Raw genomic sequence first — 18,080 nt, forward strand, 5'->3', positions numbered from 1 at the left:
AAGTTCCTTATTTTTGCATCAACCTAATAGCATGCAAGCTGAAGGTGGCTACAGCACCGAGTTCCCCATTTTGAGCAGCCTTTAGAGAGCCTCTGCTGATAAGTGGAGGCTGACCCTTTGAATTCTGTAGCCATATTTTTATATCACTAGTTTGTTCTCTATACATGATTCATGATTCTTCAGCCCTTGTGCTTTGCAATCCCCAAATGACCAAAAAACTCCCATTATTTGTCATATGAGGAAACAATCACGATTGTTAAAAAGTAACTTTTAACCAATCTTCTGTGAATCCTATAAATATATATTGAATCCATTTATTATGTAATAAAGTTTAAAAGATAATTTTAGATTGTACCGATCAAATTCTTTAAAGTAAAAAATAACATTGCAATTGTAACGCTTTCTATTTTAGTAGCATACTAGTTTAATTATGATTTTGTAATTACATATTCTAATGAGAACTTTGCAATCCCTTGCAGTACACAAAAGTATCTTTTCATTCACTGTTTTCAACACACAGTTATGAAAATGTTCTCAAGATGTAATTAGTTTCTATGTTTTCTTATGATTAAAGCCATTGCAGAGGATGTTTCACACAAATCTGTTATCCGAAAATGAACATGCTTAGTGCTGTGTATCCTATATCTGGATATTCATTTGGGGCACACAGCCAAATCTGGCAGTTGTCTAGAATTTTATTTTCATTGAGCAATCAGTTGAACGTTCATTCAGCATTTTTCCACATTTTGACAGCAAAGAAGCACAATCAACAGCTGCTTCTCTGACAGGAATCATTCCTCCACTCATACTTACTCAATTTTAAATCCTAGACACAGTAATACATGAACCATCCCCATGATATACTGTTGACTCAAAATCTGGCAATCTTTATCATCCTATTCTATGTCCAATTTTTTCTTCTTTGGTAATTTTTCTGAGATTCAACCTTCCTCTTTGTCCACCTATATAGATTTCTCAGAAAATCCGTTTTCTCTCAGTTTATTTACTCCAGACTTTTCTTGAATGGCCTCCTGATACGCCAACCACTTGTGCACCAAGCTTCCTTGCCAGAATATCCATTGTGTTTTCTTCTCCCACGAATCAAGATTAAACTTCACCCAATTTTCCAAGACTTTTGCAGCTCCACTCTGCCTGACTGGCCCTTTACCACATTATTCTTCTCCCACAGTGTGCCTGCTATACTACACGCTGGAGCAGTGTGCAGAGATCCCCAGGTTATCACTGGTCAGAACCGCTCTGAAACTGGAAGCAGCGCAGTTGCTTTCATGTGGTATGGTGTCTGGGTTCCCCGCACTGCCTCTCAGTTCAGCTGCTGGTGGCTACACGGCTTTTGTTTCCTAGTCTGCACGAGTTTGGTGCTAGCTGGAGGATACAGAGCAGTATTAGTGCTGTACTGAATCATGCAGACCTACCCATAAATCAGTGAATTATTCTTTTAACAAAATCCTGGACTAGTAAAAATGCTCAGCAATATGAGCTTAGGATTTAATTTCCCATGGGAAAGACAGCTTTGGCAGAACTGAAATTGCAGAAGTGGGCTTCTAGGGTCTCCTGTATCATACGTAAGCAATTAATTACTCCTAGGCCTCTCTATGCTGGTTATTAGTGAGGATAATCCATAACTTCCCGATAGGCATGTCTAAACTGTAATGCTTACCAGTGCATCCAGTCTTGAATGGGGTACCCATTTTGTGGCAGTTTTTATGTACAGCACCCAAACTTTAAAAATCTCCTGGAAATGAGGGCAGCTTTGCATAGAGACTGAGAGAGCTGCTATTCCAGAAGGTTGTCTTAATTCAGAAAGGCTGTCAGATCATCGTACTTTACAGGAACAAGCAGGGAGGCAACAGAAAGACACGCAGGAAGGTCAGTGGACCCCATCCCGTAAGACAGTACTCACTGCCACGTGCAAAAGAAGGGCATGGTCGGCAGTTGGGGTGATTGATGATAGATCTTCGCAAGTGGATTTTGGTGAGGGAGCAAATTAGATTTCTCTAATGGGAACTATGCCATTTATGGGAACAAGCTGCCAGTTTTCTGCTTGTGTCAGGAGAAAAGACAGTTGCCAAGAAATGCTTCCGCCATTTAATGGGAAAAAAGCCTGCAAGATACATTTTCCTAATAGCAGAAGTCCAGGCAAGGTTCGGGAGAGATAAAATAACAAAAATAATGAGCCAGACAAGTATATATGTTTGCAAATATATAAAGCCCATCCAAACTGTCAGCCTGGCCTTGGACTATTCAGAAACCAGAACATCTTCAACAAAATCTAGTTCTTGAGAGCCACAGACACTATCCAGTGCTGAGCATTCTTTAGTACAAAAACGCTGTATTTCTGAGCCAAGTAAGTTTGAAGTGTGTTGTGTTTAGGCCTGGTGGGTCCTTTTGTCAGCCACTCATAACTGCTTTAATATTGTTTTTGGTATTTCAGAACTGACTCTGCTGGACCATGAAGCAGTTATTCAATCCTATCCTGAAATAACCAAGGGTAAATAAGTGAAACGGCAGCCATGTGTTTTCAGGTTCAAGGATCAATAGTGATGCTTTTGAAACTGCCTTTTTAAAAAGCCTTGAGACACTCACATGGTCCTGATTAATTATTTAAATGAAACTTGCATCTGATTTATCTCCCACGAACTGAGATTTCTTTTATGAAAATTAAATTCCCAGATAGCCATGAGTTCAGCCTGCAGTAAGATTCTGCCAGCAGTGATCAGTACAATCTCAATCAGATTTTACAGAAACAAGCAGGTACTGGGAACTCACAAGGATGTCTCACAAAGCTGGTCTTGGTACTCCATGGTACTCTCATCGCTCTGTCCTTCATCCCAACCCAGTATCACTCAGGCTTCCTGCTTCGCACTCTTAATTTCCTGTCTGCATTTTTGGATGCTAAATCAATCGGTGACAAAACTACTGAAAGAATCCTATCCAAAGACTAACAGATCAACTTTAACATTGCTGGCCACCTGACCGGCCTGAAGGACTCCCTAAAGGAAAAGCAAATCTACTGCTTTGCAACTTCTCTTTCTGCAAAACAGCTACAGGCTTACGTTTGGCTTTCAGATGGAGTCAAACTATCTTTATGCGCATTTTCTTCACATCCAGGATACTTTTTCTTTCAGGTGAAGGAAAGCAGATAGAAGGGGAAGAAGAAAAGGATTTTTTTTTCCAGACAGCCAATCATTTTGTGTTCAGTAGTTCTCTGGACCAACTAACTTTTGAGCTACGCATTGCACTTGCTAATGAGACCGTTGCACCCAGCATCTCTCCTCCTCTGTGTGAAGACAATCAGTTGCATTATCGCCTCTTACAGTTCATTTACTTGTATTTTGCTATGACATATTGCTAGAACATCTTACTCCTGAAATTAGAACTTTTTCCCCCGAAGGGCTTAAGAGCAGTTAATTTTCTCCAGTCCTGCACCCGGGCAGGTGCCCCACAGGTCGCCCCCCCGCCTCCACCCGAGCCCCGGGGTGCCTGCTCCCCGCGGGCTGCTCCCTGCACCGGCTTGCAGAGCCCGAGCCCCGGCGGCCACCCGGGGGCTCCGTGTCCAGGCCAGGGCAGAGGGTGCGCGGAGGGCAGCGCTGGCTGCCGCGGGGCGCCCAAGGCCGCAGGCAGGAGGGGGGCCTCCTCCGCCTTCCAGTGCGCGCCACGAAGGGGGCTCTGGGGGAACGGGGCCGCGGGTGGAAGATAGCCGGGGCAAGCCCGGGGTGGGCCACGTCCCTCCCACACCTCCCGCCCGCGGCCCGGCCTGGCTGCCGCCCCCGGGGGTTCCCGGCCTCTCCCCTCCGCCGCCGCCCGCCGGGGCCGCCCCAGCCCGGCCCCGTGGAGCCGCAGGAGGAGCTCGAGCCGCGGCCCGGCCCGGCGGGGCAGCAGGGGGAGCACGAGCCCGAGCCGGGCGCAGCAGAGGGGCGAGCCGGGGCTCCGGCTCCCAGCAGCCGCCGCAGGAGCCGCGCGGGCGACTCCTCAGAGCCGGAGGCGGCACGGAAAGCCCGGCGCAAAAGCCGAGGATGCAGCGGCCGCGGGCTTCGCCGCCGGCGGCCTCTGGCTAGCCGCGGGCGCAGCCCCCCCGGCAGCAGCTGTGAGGCTGCGGCAGCTGCCAGGCTCCGGCACCCGCCGCCCCTCGGCGCCGGGGAGCAGGAAGCGGCGCTCGGCCGGCGCGGTCGGCTCCCAGCGCGCCCCCCCGCCCGCCCTCCCCGCCCAGCGCAGAGCGGGCGCCGGCGGCACAGGCCGCCGCGGGAGCAGCAGGCGCTGGCGTCGGATGCCTGCGCTACGCCATCCCGGTGCTGCCGCGGCCTGGACTCCGCGGGGAGCGCGGGCGAGGAGGCGGCGGGCGATCGGCGGGCAGCGGCGGCCGCTCCTTTGTGTCCCAGGTCGGTGCAGGGGAGCGGCGAGGGGGCGCGGGGTGGTGGGGGTGAGCGGCGGGGCGGGCCGGGACGCGCTCCCGCCGGGTGTCGCGGCCCGTCCCGCGGGGCTGGGGCCGGTGGCCGCCAGACGCCCCCCTCCGTGCCCGGCCTGTGCCCGCCGCGGGCATGGCGGGCGGGGGACTTGTTTGTGTCGGGCTGATGCCCCCTCCCCGCACCCCGGCCGCTCCGGCAGGAAAACTCCGGGAGCCTCTCCGCAGTCCGGCCTGGGGGGCGGCGAGGCGGGGCGGGGGGTTGGCGGCCGCCCGGGGGGGCTCGGCCGCCTCCGCCGCGGGGCAGAGGACGCCGGCTTCCCCGGCCCCTCGCCTGCCGCCGCTTGCCCCCCGGGGGGCGGCTTGGGGCCCGGGAAGTTTCTGCCCGAGCAGCGTTTCGCCGCCGTTGTTGATTGTTTATCGCTCTGAGGCGCCGAAAATAGGTCAGAAAGTCCACCTCGTTCCCTCGGTGAAGTGCCCGAGTACCGGCCGGGGCAGTCGGAGGCGTTGCTGCCTTCTCCCTCCTTTGCCTTCCTGAGAAATACCGGGTTCTCTCAGGGTTTGAAACGGTGCTCGCGGTTTTTTATTAATTTTTTTTAATGTCGTGCGGTGTGGAAAGTTGCTGGCCGAGCGTTAGGAATAGCTCCCGGCTATTTCCTGGAGCGCGGAGGGCGGCACTGACGGCTCCCCCCCCCCCCCCCCCCCCCCTCCCCGGCGGCTGCTGCTGCCCGGGGCCGGCCGGGCTCTGCTCCCCCGTCCGAGCAGGGGAAAGCCTGTTCTCCTCGAAACGCCGGCGGTGCGTTGCAGTGTGTACGGCAGGGCACTGCAGTTACGCGGTGCCTGCTTTCAGCAGATGCTTGCAACTCCTGTTACCATCCGTGGCATATCTTTAGGGGTGAATTAACGCTTAACGGCAGAATTTGCATGATCAGTAAGCACTCTTGTGGAAGTAATCTTTCCTTTCTGTATTGTGTTGTTTTAAGCAAAATTTTCAATAGAATTTATTTGAAAACTGTATTTCATGACTGTATGTTGCAGATGTACCACTTTGAAGAGAAATTGCATAGCATAACGGATTTTAAAAAATTCTAACTGGGGGGATTTACGGTCCTGTTGATATTATAACTAAAGAGGTATTTGTGCTGAAGTGTTTAAGCCCACTTCCCCTTTCTTCTGGTTGCAGTGGATTTTTCTGGTTGAAAGGTAAACAAACTTCTGTTTGAAGTCTTACGTTTTATCAAGTAAGTGGACATAAATGTCTGTTTTGGTTTACTGGCTTTGCTTTGTTTTCTAAGGAATTCAGTCAGCTAGCTTAATGTTGTCTTCTTATACATGGGCAAAGCCTGAGCTAAAATCTACATGCACTGCTTTTTAGTTTGCTGGACTGATAAGAAGTAGGGAGTGCTGCTGGCGTGATCCTTATTACTCGGGAAGGGAATGTGTTACACTTTAATCCATAAAATATCTCTTGCTTAGCATTTTGATTGTGCAGAAAGAACAGCTTGGCCCTTGCTAAAGGATAACTGCCACAGTCCAAACCTGGTTCAGTAAAGCTGTGTTTTGCTGGAACATTACAGCTTTTTCAGGATGAAAGAATTCTGGGCTTGCAGAGGAGCGAATTAAATACTTCGCCATAGTTTTTATTATTCTATTCAACAATTCTTTTCCCTTTAGAACTGAAAATACTGTTTTGTAGGAAGTAAACAATAATTCAGGCTCTGGCTGTATCTTTGCAAATACTTTAAATGAATGAAACACAGAATGGTCATCTTGCTCTGTTTCTTCCATACGACTGTGCCAGTAGTCGCAGTCTGAGTACCTGCATTTGGTATGTCAGAGAACAGCTATAAATCTTAGTCTGTGCTTTCTGTCGACACTTTCCTTGGATGGACCAACTTATTTTCCTTTTCCTGCCTCTCATTTTTTCCCCTGTAAGTAGCATAAGTCACTTCTTAAGCTTTCCTTCAGTATTCAATAAAAATTACAGAACATGAATTCGAGCTCATTCTTTGGAATGGTTTACATTTTCCTTGTGTGAAATACAGTCTTATAAAACTGGTAAGAGTTGACTCATATAATATGTGAAAATATTAATTTTGTTCTTAAATTAACACCTGCTTTATTAATAAAACTGATTTCTTATCTTCACTTTAAATTGCAGTCAGTATGCTTGGCCTGGGCAAGGTTTGGCGTGAATAGTAATCAGTAATGGTAAAGCGCACAGAGCAACCGAAACCTGTCTTCAAAACCATGATTTTCAAAATGTGCCAGACAACCCAACACATTTGTTGATTGAATTTAATTCAATTTCTGTAGAATTTAGTTCTGTTTTGAGTTCAGCAAAATCTCAAAAATAACACCTCGGTTTCTGTTCAGGCGTCAGAAGAAATAAGCCCCGGTGTCTCTTCCGAAGCCCCAGTGATGGATGTGAAACTGTTACCTGGCACTCTAGTTTTGTGATGGTAATGTTTTCCTTGGAAGTATCTGGGTTCCAAAGCTTGGTTCTAGGACTGTCTGTTGCATTTTATCTCACATAGAAGAATTAGTGAGTACAGTTCCCAAGCAGGGAGCGATGTGAAAATTGAGATCCTTCGCCTTCTCTGGTGCTTCCTGTTGACTTAGCTAGTCAGTTCTCCACCGAGGAAGACTCTGGCAAGTTCTGGTGGACTTGATTGTTGTGGTTTTAAGACCTTGTGAACACCCTGTGACAGATTGTTTCCATCAGTATCTCACTCTCACCAGGTAACGTTCTGATGTTTTGGTGCGAGCTTCTCTTTGAGGGTGCTGGCAGTGACAAGGATGGGATACGTGTGCCACAGCCATCTGGCTGGCTGGCTGTGGAGGTGGATAGGAGAGCAAGTTCTGGCAGAGGGGTGAGGCAGATTACTGTGAGTGGCAAGGTTTTGAACTACTGCAGGTAAAGATATGGGAGGCCTGTCTGAGCTCTGACTCTTGTACTGTTATTTTATTTCTTTGAAAAGAACCTAGCTGTCTACACCAACCTAGGAGGCAGGTACCTAAATGTTTATTAACGTAATGCTGAGAGTACTGGTGCCTGCATGTCTCTCTTGGCCTGGGTGCTGTCCCGAACATATGTGAAAGTTAAACTGGTACCAAAGATGGACCTCAGTGTGAGAATTACGATAAACGGTTGTGGATTCTTGTTACCGTTGACCTTGTTTCAGTGTTTGAAGTTGTTATTGATATAGACTGGTGCTTCTTGTCCTTGCTTGGTGAATGATTCATCTTCTCCTTTGTGTCTTCTGTCTTGAAATCCTTTTGTGCTTTTTCAACCCCCAGTTCCTATAGACTATAGGGTAGGCTTGACAGAATATACCCTCTCGTTAACGAAGATAGAAGAGTTGCATTTTTGCTGTGTGGGGTTTCCCCCCTCCCTTTCTCCTGTGTATGGAAAAATAGAGTCTCACTAGTGCTTTAATTGTTTTCATAACAGGGTAGGTGAGTAGCATCTGCATATTGACCAGCAATTGTTGGTGATTGCTATTTGTTTGCCAGCCTGCTGTTGCATGTCAGGTTCCTCCAACATGCCATTTGGCTCAGAGAGCATGTAGCCAAAATAGATATTCGTGTGAAGTACCAGCACATTCAGTTTCTCTTTTAGTTAAACTATGAGCATAACTTAGAGTTTCTTGAATTATGAATGATTTAATCTTGCATTCATTTTCCCTCCTAGTGAAAAAGCTTGGAAAATGTAATTTTATTATTATTTTTTTAAAATGAAAAGTTTGTTTATATAACAACCTTCAAATGTTTTATATGTAGGTTATAGGAACCTTCAAGATGCAGTCCTGCTGTTTTAAATCAGGAGCGAGAGACTGGATTTGATTGGTTAAATCTGCTCAAAAGCCACTTTTTCTTGTCCCTGTGAGCTTGCTACAATCAGACTATGTTTCTGAATAAATGCTACTTCTGTGTTTTTCTGCCACAGCTAGGCAAAACAGTAAAGTATGTCCTTACATTCTGTTGATGTTCATGCACCGTATGTTTTCTGTGTGGCAAGACACGTGCTTTTACATTGGTTAAGCATCTGCTGATTTTGGCCTACTCTAGCATTTTACTAAGCACGTTTTGATCGCATTCATTCATGGGATACGTCTCGTGAAGTATTGTGTATAGAAAACTATGTCACTGTAGAAGTGTGAACATAGCAGTTAAATATTTATGTATTAATTTCCAGCAAAAGCGGTTGGTATGTTGGTAATGTGGTGTCGCTGATATTTGTAGAAGTCTGTTGTACAAATTGTCTTCCTCAAAGAACAATACATGGAACATTTGTGGTAACAAGAGTATACAACAAACAGTACACAAGAAAAAAAATCTGAAAGGGAGGAAATAAGTTTGCCATAGTTTGGGGTCAGGGAGAAGTCAGGTGAGCAAGTCGTGTTTACTTCAAGCAGGAAATCGGTGACAGCACTATTCTTGGAAAGAACAGGCAGAGAAATAAGGAACAGAATGAAACCTTGCAGACTTCAACTTCCAAGCAGAACAAAAGTTGCAAACGCTAAAGCAGATTGAAATGACATCAGTTCTATTTTTCATTAGATAGTTTCAGTGCTATCTTCTTTTTTTTAATGGATTTTCTTTAGAGGTTTTGGAATTGGGAACATTTTCAGTGCTAAGAATCTTGAATTTTATATTTTGCAAGCACTTTTGTTGGAAACAAGATATAAAGTCTCCCTTATCAATATTTCTTACTAAAAATAAATGAAAATTTTCCTCATTTCTGAATTACATGGCTTATATCAGGAAAACTGAAAACATATAATTTTTACTATTTTTAATTTTCAAGTGAAAAGTTATGAATTTGTTACCTCTAATTCTATATAGTTATACATATATATGTATGCTTATAGTTTGCTGAATCTCATCTGTAAAATAAATCACAAACCTGCGTACACCACACCCCCAAATTCTTAGAGTTAAGAAGAAAAAATCTACAGCATTCATCAGTTGTGCAGGAAGCCTTACCTTTGACTTCTGACGTTTTGAAATAATAAACTGGCTTGGTTTGCAGATCTAGCTCTGCTTACTATAATCACAGCCTTGTTCACTTGTTGCAACCTCTTGAATCTATCCCTGTTGCTGATCATGACAGATCATTCATTACCTGTTGTGTACAGGATGTCAAGCTAGATAAGCTTATCACGCTTTCTAGCTATAAAATAAATGGAATTCTCTTTACGCTTTAAATGATTTTCTAAAGTTAATAAGCAAAGTTTCCCTTTAAATTTTGGTATCAGAATGGCTTGCAGTATGTCTTTTCTCTTCTATTTAAAGTTACAAGAGAAATGTAATCGTATCTGCTCTTCTGCAGGTTTAAGAAGTATTATTCAAAGAAACTGTACTTTCTTCCCAGGCTGTCAGTTCAGTTGTCACTTGATGATTTTTCTGCATAATGATTGTATATTTCCATGTAAAAAAACTCCAACTGAATAGTGGTGTTAATGCCTTTGCTAATGCCTAATGCTAATGTCTTTTAGTAGTAGAGGTATTTGCATATCTAGTACTTTTAAACTACAGTATATATTGCTTGCCTGCCTATTTATATGTGGCCCATCTAGCTTTTTATAAATGCATATATATATTTTTTTAAAAGATTTTCTGAATTTTCTGGACACACTCTGAGATTATACCGGCTATCAGATAATTCTGGGGCCTATGGTTTCATGCACCTCTGACCTTAAACCCCTCAGTGAAATAATTCAGATCAAAACGTGGCAAGGTATTGAGGATATTTGAAGTGCCAGAACAAAGAGGCATAGATAGTAGAAAGCATACATTTTACTGCTTTACACGTAAGACAGTGTAGAGGAAAAAACCTTCTAACAGTTGAGATCAATACTAGACCTAAAGGTGGAAGTCAAGACTTAGATCTCCAAGTTTGTGGCCATTCTGTCAGGCTGGACTTCTTTCTGTAATGAAAGCCCTTGCTGCTGGGGCAGAAGCTCTGAGCCGTCAGGTTTTACCTGCTGCTAATATTACTTTGCGTATTCTTAAGATATGACCTCTTCTGTGGAAAGCACTTGTATGGCTCTGAAATTAATTTGAATGTCAGCTAATGCTACAAACATTTGGTCTGAATTTGGGTTGGTGACTAGAAGCTCTAACAGATGTGTACCTGCCTTTTGACTTGTGAAAGGTGTAAAAGCTGGCGGAGTTTAGATGGGAAGATGAATATTCATGACTGGTCAGTATGGTCAGCTGTCGGTTTGTCCTTCTCAGGTAGGACAGGAGGGAATAAGGTCCTGTTTGAAAACAAACCAGCTACACTATTGGCAGGGTAGGAAAGCCTCTGATGACTGTGGTTCCTGGTTGTTGGGCCTTCTTCCCCTGGATGTGTTATGTTGTATTTAATAGGTGTTTTTGCTTGTTCTAGGTGTAGCAAATTTGAAAGCAGCATATAAGGGATTTAATGATTACGAAACCTTAGTACAAGAATTTCTGACTAAATATGACAAGTAAATTGTAGGAGAAAAGGCATGAACAAAAACTGTTCCATATAAAACATTGTCAAAAATTGTTGAAATAGCATTGGTGACGGTTCAAGCTAATTCAAAAATCAGTTTACTGCTTTGTTTTGATGTAACCCTTCATGTCTACCCGTTGAAGCTACTGAAGGTGATCATTAGACTTGTTTTATTTTGAAGGTGTTATTTTGGAAACAGAGCTGTGCCATTTTAAGTTTATGTCAGTTTTTTTAGCGGCTTCTCACATGTCAGTGTTGTTCTTTTGGTTAAATTGCCACATGGGGAGGGGGAGGTAAGAGGGGCATAAAGCTTTCAAGCCTCAAAATAAACAAAGGCAAAACTTGAATTTGGTAAGGCTGCTATATTTTCTTGTTTAATAGGGACTCTTTAAGGAACTTTTATTTTGGCACTGTAGTGAGGGGGAAGCAAGGCCTGTGCTGTGAGGGTTGCAGCCCGTGGGACTCGGGTGGGTGCGGGGGTGGAGCAGGCTGTGGTGACCAGGGTGGCCCTGTCTCTCTCTTCCTCCGTGACAGGGAATGGAAGAGCCCTTCTTCAGCAAAAATTCTTCCTGTCCCCCGATGCCAGATCTCTGGTCGTTAACTCTCTGAGCAGAGGGTGTTTCTGGGCCTGTTGGGACAAAGAGCTGCTGGAAGCTGCTTGGCTTTCCAGCTTCCCGTGCCTCCGGGAAAGAAATATCCCTGGTCCGGGTTGCCAGGGAGGGTTCCCAGGTGGGTCGTTGCCTCCTTGGGAAGCTAGGCCTGTGAGGAGGGAGCAGGACATGCCCTGTCGAGCAGGAGAGAGGCTGGACTGGGCTGACCCTTGGGGTCTGGAGCTGTGTCCTTCCATTAGCGGGGGGGGGGAGTACGGTCTCCTTCCTCTTTCAACTTTTGAAGTGAATATAAGGAAGGAATGGAAGGTATTTTACCTCAGGAGTGGCTGTGAGAAGGGGCAGTTTCTCTTGCCCTGCCACTTAAACCTCTTTGCTTTGCTGCGCTGAGGCTGTGGCTTAAGGAGACAGGCGTGCTGAGGGGACAGCTAGCCAGAGGAAGCGCTGTGTCGTGCTGCCGCTCACCTTCCCTTCCCTGTCGCTGCGATGGCACTGCTATTTGTGGAGCTGTGCTTTGAGACAGGATAAGGAAGTGATCTGATCAAGCCCTGCAAAAATAGATTATTCTAAAATGGTAACTAATTTATTTTAAAATGCTGTCCCACGATCACTGTGTTGGCAGTGTTGCGGGGGCGATGTACTGATGCTGTGAAGATGGGAATGAGCACCTGGGGCAGAAACTTCTGAAGCTGTTGCTGGTGTGGAAGACTTTGTATAGTTTCACGGGCAAAGTTGGCTTAAATTCTTGCTGTGCCCTTGCTCACTTCTTCAAGATTAGATGTTAATATTGGCATACTCTTTCACATGTATCAGTGCAGCTGTTTGTGGAGCCCTGATGTATTTAAATCAGGGAAATGTTGCAGCTTAAATAAAAAAAAAAAACAAACAAAAAACTTGCAAAGTAACCGCCAAAATGCCTGTAAAGGTTTGTTTTGGTGGTGCTGGGTTTTTTGCCCCCCCTGCCAGCACAATTGCAGAGATGGCTGTCTGTGGGGTGGAGGGGAGCAAGTCTCCAAGGGTAGCAGAGGGAAATCCTTTAAAGACTTTGCTGCTGACAATATATAATGTGCTATTTTCTCATGGTGCTTACTGACATCCATTCTTCCTATAACATATATGCTGAGCTCAGCTCAGTTTGTTCAAGCCTCCATCATAGTTGTCCACCACTGCTGATCAGTGTCGTCTTTACTTGACACTTGTTTCTTCAGAAACTGCTTGTGCTGAGGATTTGTCGATTAAAAAGCACACACAGTACTCTACATACTGTATTTAGTGCCTTCTCTTCTAAAGCGGATAAAATTAAATCACTCCCTGCTTTCCTTTATTTTGTTTTTGTGTGTGCGTGCGTGTGCGTGTGTGTGTGTGTGTGTGTTTGTCTTTTCTGCTCGTAGCTGTTGAGTCAGATCTGGTTTGTTCCAGGCTTCAAGGGTAGAAAAGAGAGTCGGGGACATCAAGGATAGAGCATTAAAATCCAGTGCTTGACTGGTTTTGGTAATACCTAAGAAAACTTAGAAGGTTAGCTATGTTTCAACTTAGTGCTCTTAGATTTGGAGGCGAGCAGGAAATAATTGCTGGAGGTGCCACCTGAGGTTGCAGAGAAAAGTATGGCTCTTCCTCACCTGGTCAGTATGAAGATAAGCAAGCAGCGAGAGCTTAAAGTCTTACACCAAACTGATTACTTTGCTACAGTATGTTTCTGAAAAGCTTTAATGCACATTCTGAAATACTTTCCCATGACCACATTAGGTTGTTGCTTGCAATAGTAGTCCGCTTAATTGTCCTTTAACTTTACACTTGTATCATACAACCATAACTAAATTACACTTCGTGCTAGAATAATATGGATTTGACTGTAAAATTAATGCATGTCTTGTGTAACAGAAGAGTTGCAGGGAGGATCTTAGAAGACCTACGGTCAGAAAATCATTAATAAAGGAAGAACAAAATAAGAATTTATGACATTTCTCTGACGAGTATTAAATAAAGGCAGTGGACAGAAATTACAAGAAGGTGAAAACAATTTTTTATATTTCCAGAGTTTGTAGATTTTTTTTTTTTGCATTGAAAATCAAAGAATCAAACTTTTAACCTAAATTTATGTGTCGTAATGCTTATCTCGATTTGTTTTGTTAAAATGGTAGGAAACTGGAAGCCAAACCACAAGGAAAAAAGTGAAATCAAAGATTATGTTTTTTAAAGATGTAGTACTGTAAAGCCAGCCTCAAATGAGCTGACTATACATTAGGTTATTAACGTTAGGTATTGAAAAATAAAATGGACTTTGATACAGTACTCCCATGTGTTTCTAAAATAACTTATATCTGTATGAAAGTCCTAGTGGAGTCACTGTTTTTCCACATTGGCCCATCCAGCCTATCACCACAGATGATATTAGTGTAGGAACTACCAAGGAAGTGGTTTTCGGACCACTGATCCTGGATCAGATTTACTGTTAGATTATCTCCTAATGTAACTTTGATCAGGCAGGCAAACTATCACATTTCTTAAGTTAGTAAGAGTACACAATATATCATTTGTGCTGACTTAATACCTACTGTGGGAGGAAAGACAGTAACTGTTTGGCATAAAGCCTTCCAATACAAAATCAACCTGTCAAATCTAAACTGTATTTACTGTCTTGTAAAACCATGACTTCAGAGCAGATATTGGAACAATGACACAACTCCGTAAATAGTGCTCTGTTGTATTTACAGAGGACAATAATTATTACCTATTAAAAATAATTTACTGAGCATGTACAGTTAGATTTATTTTTCATTTCTCTTGAAATCAAAGCTTTATTTTTTTGACAATAAGTTTGCTTTGGGTGGGAGAGAAGTTGCAACAACTTTCTTTTGGACACTCTTCTGATTCATAAAATATGGCAGAGTAATGACATTAGCAGTCGTTGCAGACATTTTAATGCCAAATTCATCCGTCCATGTGAGAGTTATTTTTCATTTAATGGCATTGCTTGGGACATGGAATTCAAAGAGATATTGCTTTCTTCCTTTGTATAAGTAGGAAAATGAAGTATGTTTTAAGTACACTAAAATAGACCCTTAATATTTTATGAAGAACCTGTTCAGTTGGGCAGAATCAAATTATTTTAGTAAGCTTCCCTCTCCTACTTTATTAATTTTTACCTAGTGCATCCTTCATAAATTCTTGAGATTATGAGAAGGTGAATGTATTAAGCTATGCAATTTGTTCTTTAAGTCAAAATACTGCAGCTTGCAATTTTTTTTTTTTTTAGTTTACTGTAAGATCATGATATGCTTTTTATGTAAAGTTCCAGAAGACTTTTAAGTACTTAGCATAAGCACTTCATTTTTTTTTCCCCTGTATTGCTCTTCCGAATAGATTGTTAGGAAAAGATAGATTGATTGCATTAATTGCAAATTATAAGTAAAATAAGTAATTAATTGATTTACAGATTTATTTCTAGATACATTACTTCTGCTTTAGTTAGAGGTATTTATTTTCATCACTGTTGCTAAGGTAGCTTGATGGTGAATGGACAGCTTAACTGCTGATTTACACTGTCCACTCTCCTTGGTTCTTAAGCATGAGAGCGTAGTAGTATTTGGTTCATTTTTCTCAGCCGGTACGCGGGACTAAAGCAGGAGAAAGGGCTGGATTAATGTGGTAGTACATATCCTGAACTGCCACTGCTTTTCATCAAAAAGCTGCATTTTGCTGGTTCTGACTCAAGGGCAGTCACATTTGTGCCAGTTATTTCATACCCTTTTCATCATAACTTTTAAAATGTGGGTTTCCTTTTTAGGGGAAGTCTTTGTAAAAGGCAAATAAAACATTCAGTTCGGTTTGCTCATGTTCTGTTTCCTCTTTTTTTGCAAATTACTGTTGAAACCATTGCTCAATTCAGCCTAATGTGGAAGAGGAGAAGGGCTCTCAAGGATTATGACGTTTTTGTTTAGTGTAAATCGGCGGCTGAAGAGAGAAGATGCTGAAATTAGTGCCCTTACTGGGAGGAAAAATACAGAAGTCAGCTAGCATGGGGTCCATTTTGCAGCAGCTGGCCAGCTGCTGTGGATATAGCTTCATCGTACCTGCGGGATGTGTGGTCTTTTGCCTAGTCAAGGGGCCGTAAAAGGTAGGGGCTTATCATGGTGGAGGGAGGACACGTTGGTAGGAAAGCACGCTTTTCACTGTGCTGCTCACAGAACTTTTCGTGTTAAACTTTTTAATAAGGAAGCTTAGAAATAACATGTCATTTGTCAGACAGACAAAGCCCAATGCTAGGGTAGAAGGGAATAAGCCTAATAAACGTTCAAGATGAATTATTGTATCACATAGATGATCTATTAATAGGGGAGAAGAAAAGAAATAAATGCAACATATTAATGACTTCCATGCTCAGTGGGAATAATCAAGTTGTCAGCTCAAAGTAGTGAGTATGTTGTTTTTATCAGTGTGCTACATAGAGGACCAGATATTGGTGCTAAATTTAAAGCAAAAAGTAGGAAAATTTGAATTTTAATGCTTGATTAAGCCAGTTGTTTATCTAGCCCATTAAAATGTCATAGATATCTTGCATTAGCTTTGTTAGAAATGGTGAATCAAACCTTGTAATGGCTGTCTGGGAAGTAATCTAGGCTTAGAGAACCAGGCAAGAAGAAAATTGTAATAGTTGCGTTTTGCCCTGAGCCCATGAAATTCGGTAATTTTTAAACTATATTTAAGTAACTGTGGTTATTTACATTCATATAATTATTTATAACTGTGAAGCTTTAAAAAGAATTCAATGAATAAATCCTGATATAAAGCAGTCTATTCTGTTGTCTGTTTCTGAGTGGTGGTCATGTTGCCTTTTTAAAATTGGGGTAACGAATTGAATAAGGTATCCTAGATACCTCCACTTAAGGGGTTTTTTTGTTTGTTTGCTTCCTTGTTCTACAACATGATGATTATGCAATCCAAAATTAAATTAGCATTTCTTTTCTACCCCCTCACCTTTTTAATTACGGTGACCCAGGGTTTATTTGTGGTGCTCGGAAGCTCTAGTCTTCAACCAGAACACTGTGATAGCAGGTGCTGCACAGCTGCGAAAGGATTTAAAAGGAGGACAAGAGGGTTATGCTTGATGTGGTAGTCCAGGCTCTCTCTGCAGGGGATGCAGAGAGAGAGGTGAAATGATCAAAATAACAGGCTGGTTCTTTGCAGCACCATGCTGAACTAATACATGCAGTGAATTATGCTTTTTCAGCCTCACAGTAATTAAAACAAAAGAGGATATTAGCTTGGATGAGTTTTGGCTGTATGGATAGATGGGACATATTTCTAATCACATGCAGAAAAATTTGGCAGGTCTTGTGCACAGTCTTGGCAAAGCCTATGAGAACCCAGAGAAAACTAAATGAAAAATACTGCCTAGGTTTACAGTCAGGTTGTGCTATTGTGCACGCTCAGAAAGTAGGTATTAGGAACAGCCTTGCAGGTCAGGTCAAGAACTCTGGTTTTGCCACACTGAATTTCAGCTGAAGGCTGTGTCCAAGAAACAGCTAAAATTGGAATTGAAGACAGTTCTCAGGTGGGGGGACAAACCTGTGAGTCATCAGCACAGAGATAGATGGTGGCTGAATTTGTGTTGGCAGGTGCTGGATCTCTGAGCATAAAGGAGAAGAGAACGGGGAAAAAAAGGTCAGGGATGGAGGTGTACAAAGCTCCTACAGCAACTTAGAAGAAAAAAAATATCTGAAGACTGTGTTAAATGAGCAGCTAGAAGAAAACTAGAGGAAAATAAACATTTTATTGTATTTTCATTTGTAGGATTCTGTATTTTTGCTTTTGACTTCCACTGAATAGAAAATACTAAATCTAAGGCTAGAACAAGTTCAGTTGGTTAGAATTTTGCGTGTTTTCTCTGCCTCTCTTCTAAAAACGAATGTAGTCCTTTTTTAAAGAGAACTGGTATGACACAGGCTGTATTGCATTGTTAAACAAATGGAATAAATGTCAGTGCCATTTTGATGCGGCATTATGGTAGCAGGATTTTACTGGGCCATTATTGATAATTTGTGGTATCAGAGATGTAATATCACACATGACATGCCAAGTGATTTCTATTTTAAAAACTTCCAGATAATGTATTTTTTTATGCTCCACTTCCTCTGTTTTCTTCTCTCTGAAGCTAAGGCAAAACCAGTTTAGTTTCACGGTTTGCCTGTACAAACTGTGATGGATTTTGTGTTTGTATTTCTCTGAAAGATACGTACAGAAAGGACGCAGGGTTCCTCTAAGAAGGGATAACTAAGCATTGTCTTTTGTGTCCAAAATCTAAAGGTCATCAGATGAAAGGGAGACTTTGGTTATTTTTTAGGGTATTTTAAAAAATACCCTAATGGTTTAAGAATACAAGGGAGAGAGACTGATTCTTAACAAACAGTTTTAAGGTAGTGGTTTAGCAGGAGCTTCAAGGAGAGTTTCAGAATATTAGGTGGCATTGACCTACCTGTAACACTTGCTCTAAGAAAGTGGGTTCTTGGTCTTAGGGCTCTCCCCCTTGTCCCCTGAATTTTGTCTCCTGAGAAGGGACACGAGA

General features: G+C 42.9%; 1 protein-coding gene across 9 annotated transcripts in view; it reads left to right on the forward strand.

The window, feature by feature from the left end:
• Positions 1 to 3,827: 3,827 nt before the first annotated feature.
• Positions 3,828 to 18,080, forward strand: part of FAM135A (family with sequence similarity 135 member A) — a 94,505-nt gene continuing 80,252 nt past the window's right edge. For 7 of the 9 annotated variants that reach the window (XR_012775151.1, XR_012775153.1, XR_012775152.1 and 4 more), the window contains exon 1: positions 4,122 to 4,397. Coding sequence is in view for 4 of the 9 variants with exons in the window: in XM_075498163.1 (XP_075354278.1) it covers positions 4,286 to 4,397 (112 nt within the window). In the remaining 5 variants the exon portion in view is untranslated. Of the gene's footprint in view, positions 4,398 to 18,080 lie in introns of all 9 variants that reach the window. The other 2 variants (XM_075498164.1, XM_075498165.1) reach the window with 2 other exon arrangements.

Source organism: Mycteria americana, chromosome 3 (assembly GCF_035582795.1).
Source record: "Mycteria americana isolate JAX WOST 10 ecotype Jacksonville Zoo and Gardens chromosome 3, USCA_MyAme_1.0, whole genome shotgun sequence".
NCBI classification, from domain to species: domain Eukaryota; kingdom Metazoa; phylum Chordata; class Aves; order Ciconiiformes; family Ciconiidae; genus Mycteria; species Mycteria americana.